At 44.2% G+C, this 15124-nt stretch overlaps 1 protein-coding gene across 7 annotated transcripts in view; it reads left to right on the forward strand.

Annotated features, from left to right (window-relative positions):
* Nucleotides 1–15124, forward strand: part of LOC110506188 (golgin subfamily B member 1) — a 52028-nt gene extending 36904 nt beyond the window's left edge. For 4 of the 7 annotated variants that reach the window (XM_036981285.1, XM_036981289.1, XM_036981286.1 and 1 more), the window contains 7 exons: nucleotides 227–339; nucleotides 3153–3357; nucleotides 3523–3663; nucleotides 3914–4014; nucleotides 4366–4479; nucleotides 9399–9513; nucleotides 11947–15124. In XM_036981285.1, coding sequence (XP_036837180.1) covers nucleotides 227–339; nucleotides 3153–3357; nucleotides 3523–3663; nucleotides 3914–4014; nucleotides 4366–4479; nucleotides 9399–9513; nucleotides 11947–12105 — 948 coding nt within the window. In that variant the 3' untranslated portion in view covers nucleotides 12106–15124. The remainder of the gene's footprint in view (nucleotides 1–226; nucleotides 340–3152; nucleotides 3358–3522; nucleotides 3664–3913; nucleotides 4015–4365; nucleotides 4480–9398; nucleotides 9514–11946) is intronic. The other 3 variants (XM_036981287.1, XM_036981290.1, XM_036981288.1) reach the window with 2 other exon arrangements.

Genomic DNA, 15124 nt, shown 5'->3' on the forward strand with positions numbered 1-15124 from the left:
ACCAGTCAAAAAGCTAATCTACCTGTCATGGCTTTGGTGTGTGAACTTCCTGACAGCATGCAGGGGGACCAGTCAAAAAGCTAATCTACCTGTCATGGCTTTGGTGTGTGCAAGCATGACAATTTGGTTGTGTTGCAGGAATGCAGTTTTTTTGTGAAGTGTTCAAATGAGTCTCCTCAATGTGCGTTGTTGTTGTGTCTCTAGTGGTATGTTTTGTCTATTGAAGGAGACGAGACAGAGGGTGGATGAGCTGCAGAGCGCCTTGCAGCAGGCACAGGCCTTCAAACTGCAGACTGAAGCAGAAGTCAGCGGGTACCAGGCAGAGCTGGCTGAACTGAGGTAAGATCCTAACTGCACCTACAAAGATTTGAGTTGGCCATTTAAATTGTATTACTTCTGCCAATTGGGTTACTTTTGCACATTGGTGAGGTCAATGCAGTAAATCGAAAGCACTCAATGTGTTCTGAAAGATGAGACGTCGAGGATTATAATAAATATGTCTTTGATGTAATACAAGCAAACCACACACACACACACTCCAAATGTGCACTTCACATTTCAAAATTCACAGTATGGAAACGTATGATCTCTGTTTGATGTAGAATTACAAGGATGGCGTGCCATCATACCCTGGGTTGTTCTAAACAGAATGTTTGCTTTATTGTGAAGAAAATGTGCAGTGGAACACGCACCTGAATGCCCTCACGACTCCATTCATTGCTCATCAAAATGTGTGTGTTTCTCTGAAGTGCCTTGTGAAATCCTAACTCCGTATAATAGTTTTTTAGAACTTGGCTAGTCTTGTTGGCAATAGAATGAGCATGTCCACCTGACCTAGACTGAGACAGTACTTGTGTAATGGTGGGGATGCAGGGCTGTGTAATGGTGGGGATGCAGGGCTGTGTAATGGTGGGGATGCAGGGCTGTGTAATGGTGGGGATGCAGGGCTGTGTAATGGTGGGGATGCAGGGCTGTGTAATGGTGGGGATGCAGGGCTGTGTAATGGTGGGGATGCAGGGCTGTGTAATGGTGGGGATGCAGGGCTGTGTAATGGTGGGGATGCAGGGCTGTGTAATGGTGGGGATGCAGGGCTGTGTAATGGTGGGGATGCAGGGCTGTGTAATGGTGGGGATGCAGGGCTGTGTAATGGTGGGGATGCAGGGCTGTGTAATGGTGGGGATGCAGGGCTGTGTAATGGTGGGGATGCAGGGCTGTGTAATGGTGGGGATGCAGGGCTGTGTTCCAAACTAAAAACTTCCACTGCGCTTGCTTCACTTTTATTTTATTTTAAATATATATTTTTTTTATTTATTTAACCTTTATTTTATTATTATTATGTAACTTCCTCAATTGCACAGCTTTGATTGATACATGTATTGAAATGACTTAGGAACTGTGCACAGTTTGGAGAGGTGTGAGGCCTCATGTAGACACCAGTCAGACCTCTCACTCAAACCCACAGTTTGGAGAGGTGTGAGGCCTCATGGAGACACCAGTTAGACCTCTCACTCAAACCCACAGTTTGGAGAGGTGCGTGGCCTCATGGAGACACCAGTCAGACCTCTCACTCAAACCCACAGTTTGGAGAGGTGCGTGGCCTCATGGAGACACCAGTCAGACCTCTCACTCAAACCCACAGTTTGGAGAGGTGCGTGGCCTCATGTAGACACCAGTTAGACCTCTCACTCAAACCCACAGTTTGGAGAGGTGTGAGGCCTCATGGAGACACCAGTTAGACCTCTCACTCAAACCCACAGTTTGGAGAGGTGTGAGGCCTCATGGAGACACCAGTCAGACCTCTCACTCAAACCCACAGTTTGGAGAGGTGCGTGGCCTCATGTAGACACCAGTTAGACCTCTCACTCAAACCCACAGTTTGGAGAGGTGCGTGGCCTCATGGAGACACCAGTCAGACCTCTCACTCAAACCCACAGTTTGGAGAGGTGTGAGGCCTCATGGAGACACCAGTTAGACCTCTCACTCAAACCCACAGTTTGGAGAGGTGTGAAGCCTCATGGAGACACCAGTTAGACCTCTCACTCAAACCCACAGTTTGGAGAGGTGCGTGGCCTTATGGAGACACCAGTCAGACCTCTCACTCAAACCCACAGTTTGGAGAGGTGTGAGGCCTCATGGAGACACCAGTCAGACCTCTCACTCAAACCCACAGTTTGGAGAGGTGTGAGGCCTCATGGAGACACCAGTCAGACCTCTCACTTGTCATTTTATTGTCTTATGTTGCAATTACCCCAAATGTTGCGTGAATATTGTTATCATGTTACCAAATGTATACAGATGCTGCGAAAAGTAGAGTAAATGTAAAAATCACATAAAATGAACAAGTTTATTTTGGGATTCGGTCTTGTCAGATGAAATGTTGTCTCCTCACCTTTGTTCTGATCATTTCCCCATAATCTCCAAGGTGTTCCCTTTCAACTGCTACCATGATTGTACATAGCCCTATGCTTCTCATATTATTTTCTGTTAGAAAAATTACAATTTGGCCATGTTCATATATGCCAATTCCCCTGAGTGTAAATGGTGAACAAAGGCCCCGCTTCACATTTCACAAAAAAAATGCTAATTGTTTAATTGTTATGCAACAGATGGCATCTAGTTACCAGAGTGGAAACTGTGTTGATGCACCAGACAAAGTCTTTAGCTCACCAGCAGGTGACAGCCCATCTATCTGTCCTCATGGTGTCCCTTCAGGTTGTCTCCCCACCCACACAGAGTTCTCCCAACCCCCACTCGCTCACATGCCCTGGCAGGTCCCTATGGTCAAGCACTATATGAGTTGTCACGTGGTGACAATCCCCTTCAGCTGCTAGATCTCCTGCCAATCCCATCTCCAAGACAAACCAGGTCTCAATTCCATTAGTTAGAGAATTGAAAAAAAAAGGCACATCTATTTTCAATACACCTCTTATATTGACTGTGTTTGAAGTGGATTTGGAATCTCCCCTGACCCACGCCTCCATGTGTGTTCCTTGGTTTGCCCAGTAGTGGTTCACTGCTTACTACAGCCATACAAATAGATTGATTGTCCGCTACTAAACAGAGGCTACTGAAGAAACCACACTACTGACTGGGTCCACCAGTGGGTCACTCAATTGTTGCTGCAATGACCTCTGACCTCTGTTCTTCCCCAGGTCTGAGAGTAGCAGGCTGCAGGCTGAGTGCCAGCGTCTGGCTGGGGAGAGGAAGGAGACCATGGCCCTGGTGGGGAAGGATGTGTCTGATGACCCGTCACTGACCCAGCTCCAGGCAGAGAGAACTCAGCTGCAGAGTCACCTGCAGCGCTGCCTCTATGAGATCCAGCAGAGAGATCTGCACTGCCAGCAGCTCAACGCCAAGGTACTGAACACGCACGCACTCACAAAACAACCCAAATCAGCTCTGCAACCAAAGTGCTGAACACAGAAACCAACGCACAGGTATTGAATCAGTTTCCACTAAGTTCACCATACTCAACACATCTTCTCTCCTCCCAACCGCTCCTCTGTCCTCTCCCTATCTCAGCTGCAGCAGGTGGTGGAGGAGAAAGGGGGTGTGTCGGCCCAGCTGAGGGCAGTGTCTCAGACGCTGAGAGACACCCAGAACCGCTGCTATTGGCTGGAGAACCAGGCCCTGCCTAACCAGCACCACCAGGGCCTTGCAAAGGTAGAAAGTCGTGTGTGTGTGTGTGTCTCAGGCTTGTCTGGTGTCTGAATGACTATAGTGTGTTTGTTTGTCTGGTATCTGTGTCTGACTGTGTGTGTATCCTTGTCCGTGTGTGTTTTAATGAATAGTAGCCTGGATGTACTCTGTGTCAGTAGGTTACTATATTTATGTTTGCATATAACGTTGGACACATGCTCATCCTACTGAAGTGAATCAGCTCAAATGTCTTGCTGTTTGCTCTCCCGTCCAGCAGGGGGCGGTGTCTGTAGAAGTGCCTCCGGGAGCTCCCCAGGAGAGGAGCAGTGCTGTGGTAGACATGGAAGCACTGGAGGCCGGCGAGCTCAGGACCAGGTGACTCTCTGTCCCTTCGTCTGTCTCTCTCTCAAACTCTCTCTCGCTCTCTCACTTTCTTGATATGCTTTGCTCTTTCTCTCTCTATTATGTTCTCTCTTTCTTTCTCTCCCTTGTTCTCTCGCTCTCTGTGTCCATGCATGGTTAGCCTGTTTCCAGATCTGTTTGTGCTCTTGCCAACCATTGCTGTCAGTGTCAAGCCAAACAGTCTGCCAGTCTTCATATATATCGACAACCAATCAGTGACCTCTCATAGATACGGTTTCATAGTGAACATTGAGAATACCGTGATGCCAGACTGTTTGGCATGAAGGAGTGTCAGAATGACTACATTGTGTGTGTGTGTTGCAGGCTGGTGGAGGTGGAGCAGAGCGTGGTTCAGCTAAGTGAGAGTCTGGCTGAAGAGAGGACCAGGAGGGAAGCAGCCGAGGAAGCTCTGGGACTGGCTGAGGACAGAGCCAAGAGGTGACACACACACACTAATGCAGGGTTGAGACATGCCTAGGGGAGGGTTCTGGTCTGAGGAGGAGGAGGATACCATGTATTCTGTAGTACTGGGATAGGTAAAGATTTTTCCACAACTGGACACACACACACACAGCTATTCTCACACTATGTGTGGGTGCCTGTCTGTTTGAGTTACCATGCCAACTCATTGTCATGCCAAACAGCAGCCTGGCCTCACAGCATTCTCAACGTTCACTACAGCCTTCAATGTCAACACCATCACTGACATTAGGGGAGACGGCAGGAAATGTAGCTAATAAACTTTAATTTGACCATTGATAACATACACACTCTGTCTCTGTCTCTCACACTCTATCATGCTACCCAAACCGACCGCATGTGCGAGCGTTGCAAAATAATAATGTTATTCAATCATTGCACCCACACTGCTCGCGCGCGCCAAAGAGCGTCTGCGTTGCCAGGCACTAAAATAGAAGTTGCTTCTATTTGTGACACTGAACGCAATGCAAGTCCTGCCTCTCCCATCTCCTCATTGGCTTTTAGAAGCATATACCCACATGGGTGATTGAAATATGAACAGAGGTCGGTCGGTTGGTTGTGGTAATACATCTTATTATGAAAGTTAGTTGCCAATCGCCATATAAAGTCCAAAGAAGAAAAAGCCTGGAATGAGGATAGATGACTAGAAATGATTCGGTTGACCGTTTTATGTGTGGATTAATTGTCGGAGTAGAGGACCTTGTGCATTTCAGGTAAAATAACAACTCAATGTTTATATCCCAGGACAAATTAGCTAGCAACAGAAAGCTAGCTAAATAAGACAAATTATTTAGTAACTGCTAGCTAGATAAATTGCCATAAATGTTTAATGCTTTTCGACCTGTCCCCAAATTAATATAATTGGTTCAGAGTTTGTTTTGATATTTCAACCTGTGTATCGTGATCGTGTGGAGGGACAAAATCGATGGCGCATGTGCCCGGTTTGGGCATGGTGTCATACACACGCACAAATTCACTTAGAGGCTATTCTCATTGACAAATATTTAAGGAGAGGCAGCATGACAAGATTTCTATTTACATAATATGTACATCAACTTTTCAATTTACGTTACAAGCTTGCCTTACCTCTCGTTGAGACTGGCAACGTGACATTCTTGCTCTGCGGCTCCAAATTTACTGTAAATATCAGTATGGCAGTAGCCACTGACTAGCCTGTAAGCTTTGAAACTATTCAACAATGCGAGCAACTTTTCCTCTAAAATATATTAACTACGCTCTTGAATAATGCAACCAAACCGTATCACACTCTTGAATAATGCAACCAAACTGTATCACACTCTTGAATAATGCAACCAAACCGTATCACACTCTTGAATAATGCAACCAAACTGTATCACACTCTTGAATAATGCAACCAAACTGTATCACACTCTTGAATAATGCAACCAAACCGTATCACACTCTTGAATAATGCAACCAAACTGTATCACACTCTTGAATAATGCAACCAAACCGTATCACACTCTTGAATAATGCAACCAAACTGTATTACACTCTTGAATAATGCAACCAAACTGTATCACACTCTTGAATAATGCAACCAAACTGTATCACACTCTTGAATAATGCAACCAAACTGTATTACACTCTTGAATAATGCAACCAAACTGTATCACACTCTTGAATAATGCAACCAAACTGTATCACACTCTTGAATAATGCAACCAAACCGTATCACACTCTTGAATAATGCAACCAAACTGTATCACACTCTAGAATAATGCAACCAAACCGTATCACACTCTTGAATAATGCAACCAAACCGTATCACACTCTTGAATAATGCAACCAAACCGTATCACACTCTTGAATAATGCAACCAAACCGTATCACACTCTTGAATAATGCAACCAAACTGTATCACACTCTTGAATAATGCAACCAAACTGTATCACACTCTTGAATAATGCAACCAAACCGTATCACACTCTTGAATAATGCAACCAAACTGTATCACACTCTAGAATAATGCAACCAAACTGTATCACACTCTTGATTAATGCAACCAAACCGTATCACACTCTTGAATAATGCAACCAAACCGTATCACACTCTTGAATAATGCAACCAAACTGTATTACACTCTTGAATAATGCAACCAAACTGTATCACACTCTTGAATAATGCAACCAAACCGTATCACACTCTTGAATAATGCAACCAAACCGTATCACACTCTTGAATAATGCAACCAAACTGTATCACACTCTTGAATAATGCAACCAAACTGTATCACACTCTTGAATAATGCAACCAAACTGTATCACACTCTAGAATAATGCAACCAAACCGTATCACACTCTTGAATAATGCAACCAAACCGTATCACACTCTTGAATAATGCAACCAAACTGTATCACACTCTTGAATAATGCAACCAAACTGTATTACACTCTTGAATAATGCAACCAAACTGTATCACACTCTTGAATAATGCAACCAAACTGTATCACACTCTTGAATAATGCAACCAAACTGTATCACACTCTTGAATAATGCAACCAAACTGTATCACACTCTTGAATAATGCAACCAAACTGTATCACACTCTTGAATAATGCAACCAAACTGTATCACACTCTTGAATAATGCAACCAAACTGTATCACACTCTTGAATAATGCAACCAAACTGTATCACACTCTTGAATAATGCAACCAAACTGTATCACACTCTTGAATAATGCAACCAAACTGTATCACACTCTTGAATAATGCAACCAAACTGTATCACACTCTTGAATAATGCAACCAAACCGTATCACACTCTTGAATAATGCAACCAAACTGTATCACACTCTTGAATAATGCAACCAAACCGTATCACACTCTTGAATAATGCAACCAAACCGTATTACACTCTTGAATAATGCAACCAAACTGTATCACACTCTAGAATAATGCAACCAAACTGTATCACACTCTTGAATAATGCAACCAAACTGTATCACACTCTTGAATAATGCAACCAAACCGTATCACACTCTAGAATAATGCAACCAAACCGTATCACACTCTTGAATAATGCAACCAAACTGTATCACACTCTTGAATAATGCAACCAAACCGTATCACACTCTTGAATAATGCAACCAAACTGTATCACACTCTTGAATAATGCAACCAAACTGTATCACACTCTTGAATAATGCAACCAAACCGTATCACACTCTTGAATAATGCAACCAAACCGTATCACACTCTTGATTAATGCAACCAAACCGTATCACACTCTTGAATAATGCAACCAAACCGTATCACACTCTTGAATAATGCAACCAAACTGTATCACACTCTAGAATAATGCAACCAAACCGTATCACACTCTTGAATAATGCAACCAAACTGTATCACACTCTTGAATAATGCAACCAAACTGTATCACACTCTTGAATAATGCAACCAAACCGTATCACACTCTTGAATAATGCAACCAAACTGTATCACACTCTTGAATAATGCAACCAAACCGTATCACACTCTTGAATAATGCAACCAAACTGTATCACACTCTTGAATAATGCAACCAAACCGTATCACACTCTTGAATAATGCAACCAAACTGTATCACACTCTTGAATAATGCAACCAAACCGTATCACACTCTTGAATAATGCAACAATTCACAAGCATGTGCAGACAATTAAAGCTTTTTTTTCTCGTTCTTACGCGTATTAACTAAACTTAGCTTGCAAGATGTAGCTTGCAATGGGGAGCAGGTAGCCCAGCGTTTAAGGGCGTTGTGCAGGTAACCAAGCGTTTGCTGGTTCGAATCCCAGAGCCGACTAGGTGAAAGAAATCTGCTAGTGTGCCCTTAACCCTAATTGCTCATGTAAGTCGTTCTGGATAAAAAAAAGTTGTCTAAAATGTAAGACAATAATACAGCTAGTCAGCTATGCTAGCTAGTAACGTTAGCATATCAAACGTTAACGTTTACCCCTCTCATACGAAAAGTATAGTTTCAGCATATTAAAGTCACCTTTGAACAAACCAGGCTTCATGTTATCAATATCGTGGAGGTTATTATATGTGGTAAATGCAACATTGCGACTGAGTACTTTGATAAATCTCCTAGTGAGTTGATCAGCTCCTTGCCTGGATGTTGGCTCAGAGCAGCCAAGGGAGGAAAAACACTGTTGAGCATCACTTTCTTAAATATACAGCGATCATTTCAGAATGTAGCAGGCTGTTACTGCAGTTTCAGGTGAAAACTCAATAAACTATACATTGAAAATGCTGTTTACACTGTCCTGCTTAGAGGGGTGCAGCTGTGGGGTGAGTGCTGTGCGTGAACTCCGGAGGTATCGTTTGAGACGTGAGAAATACTTAACTTTACATTACAGTAATGTCTCTCGAGAATCAATACCTCTCGAGAATCAATACCTCTCGAGAATCAATACCTCTCATGAATCTCTAGAAATTCTCCTTAATTCTGGTGAATAAGAATAGACCCTTAGCTCCTACTCTCGAGAATCTTTCAAAATGATTCTTAATTCTCATCAATGAGAATAGACCCTTAGCTCCTACTCTCGAGAATCTTTCAAAATGATTCTTAATTCTCATCAATGAGAATAGACCCTTTATCTTTGGCACATGTTCCTACTTTCTGACACAGGTGCTTTTTAAATAGACCGGTCAGTAGTTGTTATGCTGGTAACGGTTCATGATGATTTGATGATGATGTGAATGGTTGTCACTGTGGTAGTTTTTCTTGTTGTTGCAGAAGCACATGAATAAAGTCATTTGATGCTGTATGTGGATACTATGAAAGTCAACTGTGTGATCGGGTGTATTCATTCCACCGATGAATTGAATTCACACACACACATAGTAGTAAAGGCGTCTCTTTCCTCTCCAGCGTTGACTCCAGTCCATCCAGGACGACCCAGAGAGACTTCAGCATCCAGCTGGATACAGAGGAGGAGTGGGAGGCCCTCATCCTCAACCCCAACGAACCCCTGGTCACACGCAAGGTCAGTGTTACTCACAAAACTTAAATTAGTCGATGTCCGCAATCCTGTGGAAAGTTATTTGGCATAATTTTAAAAATCCCCATTCAAATCGGTCTGTTTAAGCCAGGGATGTCTGTTTCTTTGCATGGGCTGCATCTCAATCCAATTCATTTTTATTTTTTTTGACACCGTGGCCCGTCGGTGTAACTGCTAAACTGCTTGCTGTACACTGTTTTGTGTGATTATACACATGGATTGGATTGTGGGTTTACTAACGTGTTAGTTCTAGGTTGACGTTAACCTTAATATGGTGACAATAATGAAGGCTGAGTAGCGGTTTGGCTTGGAGACGTTTTTTGTTGTTGCACCTGGTCACAGACCACTGTTATGCACTGAAGTCCACAAGCGAAGGGAAAAGGTGAGAGGAGGAGAGCCTGTAGATGCCAGAAGGAAAGTGTTTGATGCTGTATGTGGATACTATGAAAGTGAACTGTGTGATCGGGTGTATTCATTCCGCCGATTCTGTTTCAAAACGTTTCTTAATAAATGGAAGCAAATATGGGCCTCCTGAGTGGCGCAGTGGTCTAAGGTACTGCATCGCAGTGCTAGCTGTGCCACTAGAGATTCTGGGTTCGAGTCCAGGCTCTGTCTCAGTGGTCTAAGGTACTGCATCGCAGTGATAGCTGTGCCACTAGAGATTCTGGGTTCGAGTCCAGGCTCTGTCTCAGTGGTCTAAGGTACTGCATCGCAGTGCTAGCTGTGCCACTAGAGATTCTGGGTTCGAGTCCAGGCTCTGTCTCAGTGGTCTAAGGTACTGCATCGCAGTGATAGCTGTGCCACTAGAGATTCTTGGTTCGAGTCCAGGCTCTGTCTCAGTGGTCTAAGGTACTGCATCGCAGTGCTAGCTGTGCCACTAGAGATTCTGGGTTCGAGTCCAGGCTCTGTCTCAGTGGTCTAAGGTACTGCATCGCAGTGCTAGCTGTGCCACTAGAGATTCTGGGTTCGAGTCCAGGCTCTGTCTCAGTGGTCTAAGGTACTGCATCGCAGGGCTAGCTGTGCCACTAGAGATTCTGGGTTCGAGTCCAGGCTCTGTCTCAGTGGTCTAAGGTACTGCATCGCAGTGCTAGCTGTGCCACTAGAGATTCTGGGTTCGAGTCCAGGCTCTGTCTCAGTGGTCTAAGGTACTGCATCGCTGTGCCACTAGAGATTCTGGGTTCGAGTCCAGGCTCTGTCTCAGTGGTCTAAGGTACTGCATCGCAGTGCTAGCTGTGCCACTAGAGATTCTGGGTTCGAGTCCAGGCTCTGTCTCAGTGGTCTAAGGTACTGCATCGCAGGGCTAGCTGTGCCACTAGAGATTCTGGGTTCGAGTCCAGGCTCTGTCTCAGTGGTCTAAGGTACTGCATCGCAGTGCTAGCTGTGCCACTAGAGATTCTGGGTTCGAGTCCAGGCTCTGTCTCAGCCGACCGCGACCGGGAAACCCATGGGGCGGCACACAATTGGCCCAGCATCGTCCGGGTTAGGGGAGGGTTTGGCCGGCAGGGATCGACCTTCGCCTCTCCTGAGTCCATACGGGAGTTGCAGCGATGAGACAGGACTGTAACTACCAATTGGAAACCACGAAATTGGGGAGAAAACGGTAAAAAAAAAAGAAAAGGAAGAAAATAAAATGGAAGCAAATGAAATAGTTTTCCATTTTGCAACTGTTTGGACTAATGATTACAGCCCAGATCGGCTAAACGCAGGCAGGTGTGTTCAAGGCTGCATTGCTTGCTGTACACTGTTTTGTGTGATTATATGCAGCCTGTCTGTCATTTTACCAAAATGTGTCTCTCGACCTGTGCAACTACGTTATAAACTTTCATTTGTAGGCTAGGAGGGTGTAGCAACATCATGATACGTATACGGCAAAGTTGAGTATCTTGTAGGAGCCTAAACCTATGGATGTTACATTGAGCTGGGTGACTAGAATATGAATGACATCATCCATTATGATGTAATAGAAATAAGGCCATGCACCAAAAAACAAACATCCTCCCTAATCTTAAACGGCACCGGCCGCCACCGATGCAGAACTACCTGGTCCCAGATCTGTTTGTGCTCTTGTCAGCACCCCTGGAGAAAGGCAGAAATCATGTTGGGGCTGGTTTAGATATTGAATTCAACAAATGTAAAAAGAATCAAGCTGAAAGGTGTGTTTTTTGACATGTGCATCCTCATTCTACTATGTGCTCTGGCCAACTCCATTACTGTCATTGCAAGGCAAACGTGTTTGGCATGACAAGGAGTTGACATGATGGCACAAGCAGACTGGCACTCAGGCTAGGACTGTTCTTCTTGACTCACCAATCATCAATCACATGATGATGATGACCAATGGTAACCAATATGATTACCAATGCCTGTTTGACGAATGACTCTCCTCCCCTCCCCACATCCATACCCTCTCCTAACCAGGTGAAAGGCGGGATGCTGGCCTGCAGGCGCTGGCTTCGGGGGCGGAGCCTGTACTGCTCCAAGCTGCTGACATCACGGGCCCGCTCGCGCTACCTCTTCCTTGGCTACCTGCTGATTCTGCACGTGGCTGTCCTCATGTGCCTCACCGGCGCCCTCTAGTGCTGTGGGGTGAAAACAATCACAAATTGCAGATAGAAATATAATTTATAGAGCAGACTGAGGCACGTTTCCTCCATGACAAAGACGGTTTGTTCTGCGCAATGTTTTTCTATGTAGTTCACTTGACGCTGGGGGTGTTAACATTGCAGATACAAATGTCATGTGTAGACAAGACACCATGGCCCGTTTCCTCCACGACAAAGAGGAATGTCTGTTCTACTCCATTTCGAGGTAGTTAACCATGTCTTTTTCCCCTGGAATCTTATTCCACCTTTCAGAATAAGCTGCAGGTTTTTGTCTAGTATCCAGAGTTTTCATAAGAGTGAGGGCTTTTGGGGTGTGTCTCAAGTCTTGTAGCTTCTTCGCCTCGCCTCCTTCCCTTGGTTCTCACTGGTCTGAAAAGAAAATGGACAGCTGAAAGTGGGTCCTTTGGTTAGATCCTACCTTCTTGTTTTCACCCATTTTTTTGTCAGATCAGTGCAGACGGAGGCGAGAGGAAGAAGACTGTTATTGACTATTAAGACTCAGCTTTTGGAGTGTCTCAGGAGAAAGTGCCGTTTCGATCCTGTCTGTTATGTGTTAAAGCCTGAGACGGAACAGAAAGCCATATCCATTCTACATGAACGCTAGCCTAAGACGTGCGTACGTACGTACGTGTGTGTGTGTGTGTGTTTGAAACACATTTGTGTGCGCAGGTGTGTGTGTTCATTTGCACGTGTACAAGAAATAAACACTAGTCCACTGTAACCTCATTTAGATTCCCCTTGGAGAACAAAGACTGGTGTAAGTCTAAGATGATTCATCAACAACATGATGGAACTGCCCCACTCAGACTGATGCTGATGTCTGGCAAGACACAGATACGGTATTTCAGGAGAGAAGGGTGGAAAAGGCCAATAGTACTATTTCTGCAAAGATGCCTATGTAATTGCACTGCTGCTCAACCCTTCTCCCCAATACCAAACCCACTGTGTGCTCAACCTGGCACGACCAGGCCATGGCACAATGTTCCCTTTGGCACCCCCTGGTGTCTCCTGGGTAATAACTGTCTCATGGTGGCCTTGGCACAATTCTAAGGTCTATTCTATAGCTGCTGCATTCAAAGCTATGCACTAAAACTCCCAATTGTATGCATCTCATTTCACATCAGGGGGTGTTTTTTTCCCCTTCTCTCCTTCAGCAAAGATATTCAACATAATATAGGGCCAGGAGTTTTATCTGACCACGTGTCCTGATAAGGAAATACTGATCTGGACCCTAGTAATATGATCTAACTGGCCCCTAGTAATAGGATCTAACTGGACCCTAGTAATAGGATCTAACTGGACCCTAGTAATAGGATCTAACTGGACCCTAGTAATAGGATCTAACTGGACCCTAGTAATAGAATCTAACTGGACCCTAGTAATAGGATCTAACTGGCCCCTAGTAATAGGATCTAACTGGCCACAAGTAATAGGATCTAACTGGACCCTAGTAATAGGATCTAACTGGACCCTAGTAATAGGATCTAACTGGACCCTAGTAATAGGATCTACTGGACCCTAGTAATAGGATCTAACTGGCCACTAGTAATAGGATCTAACTGGACCCTAGTAATAGGATCTAACTGGACCCTAGTAATAGGATATATCTGGCCCCTAGTAATAGGATCTAACTGGACCCTAGTAATAGGATCTAACTGGACCCTAGTAATAGGATCTAACTGGCCCCTAGTAATAGGATCTAACTGGACCCTAGTAATAGGATCTAACTGGACCCTAGTAATAGGATCTAACTGGCCCCTAGTAATAGGATCTAACTGGTCCCTAGTAATAGGATCTATCTGGAACCTAAAGGTTTTACCTTGTCAGATCACATGGTCCGAAGAATATCCTCCTACCCCGTTTGTGAGCATGTACCCTGGTAAGTGTGTAAGTAAGATGTTGTATTTAAGGGTGGAGTGTAAAAGGGTGCGAGTGTGCACCCTTGAAAGTCTACTGTGTGTATTTATGTATCTGTATTTGTTGCTCTGTGCCCCCCAATGCTCTGTTGTTCACTGTACATTTCTACTTCATCTGTTGATTGATTACATGCTGATTTAATCACTTGATTGATAGTGCAGGGTGGCAATTCACAAAGCAGGAGACAATATGTCAGCCATCTTACTTTGAGACAATTTGGGATATATTTCGTATTTCTCTGGTTCGTATCTCATCTGTTTCAAGTTTAGCATGGGAAGTACTGAGAGAATGTCATACTTATAACAAGTGTGTTTTACCTCTCTGCACTAGGAAATATGAAGCCTGAGTGACAAGCTGTTTGTTTGTGCCATCATGCCAACTCTTTCTCACTCATTGTTATACCAAACACGTTTGGCTTGACAATGAGCAATGGAGTTGGCCAGAACACAAACAGATTTGGGACCAGGATAGGAAATCTGGTGTTTCAGAATATTTACGGTAGTTAGCCAGCTGAGCTAAAAACATTGCTCCTGCTTTGTGGGATACCACCATAGAGAATGATAGAGGCCTCTAGTGGCCAAAAGGCTGAATTAGCATGGGCACCGCCATTGAGGGCTTCCACCATTTTAATGTAGTCAACTGGGTTGGACTTCCAACTTCATTGGCTGATCCCTCCTGGTGACCCTGTTGGAGTCATGTCCAACCGGGTCATTAGGAGGGATCAGCTAATCGTGAAGAAGAAGATTGACTACTTCAATGGCACTGCCCATGCTGTCAGACGCTGTAATGGCACAGATACAAAGATAATGGATACCACCCTGTTCTAACGTTGGTGTTGTGGTCCTGATTGTCTGTATATATGTTGTGATTGAGGAAAGGATGACAAAATACATCTATTTATAAGAGGAAATGCTACTGAGTGAAACCGAATTGTCATATTTTCTAAATAGGCTCTATTTTTTAGAAGTCAAATCGTTTGGACAGCAATTACTATCCTATCCAGGCATTAATGGGTTCAATACCTTGAGGTTGACTTTCACGAAGAAAGGAATTTTAATAAATCTGTTTGAAAAACA

Source organism: Oncorhynchus mykiss, chromosome 6 (assembly GCF_013265735.2).
Source record: "Oncorhynchus mykiss isolate Arlee chromosome 6, USDA_OmykA_1.1, whole genome shotgun sequence".
NCBI classification, from domain to species: domain Eukaryota; kingdom Metazoa; phylum Chordata; class Actinopteri; order Salmoniformes; family Salmonidae; genus Oncorhynchus; species Oncorhynchus mykiss.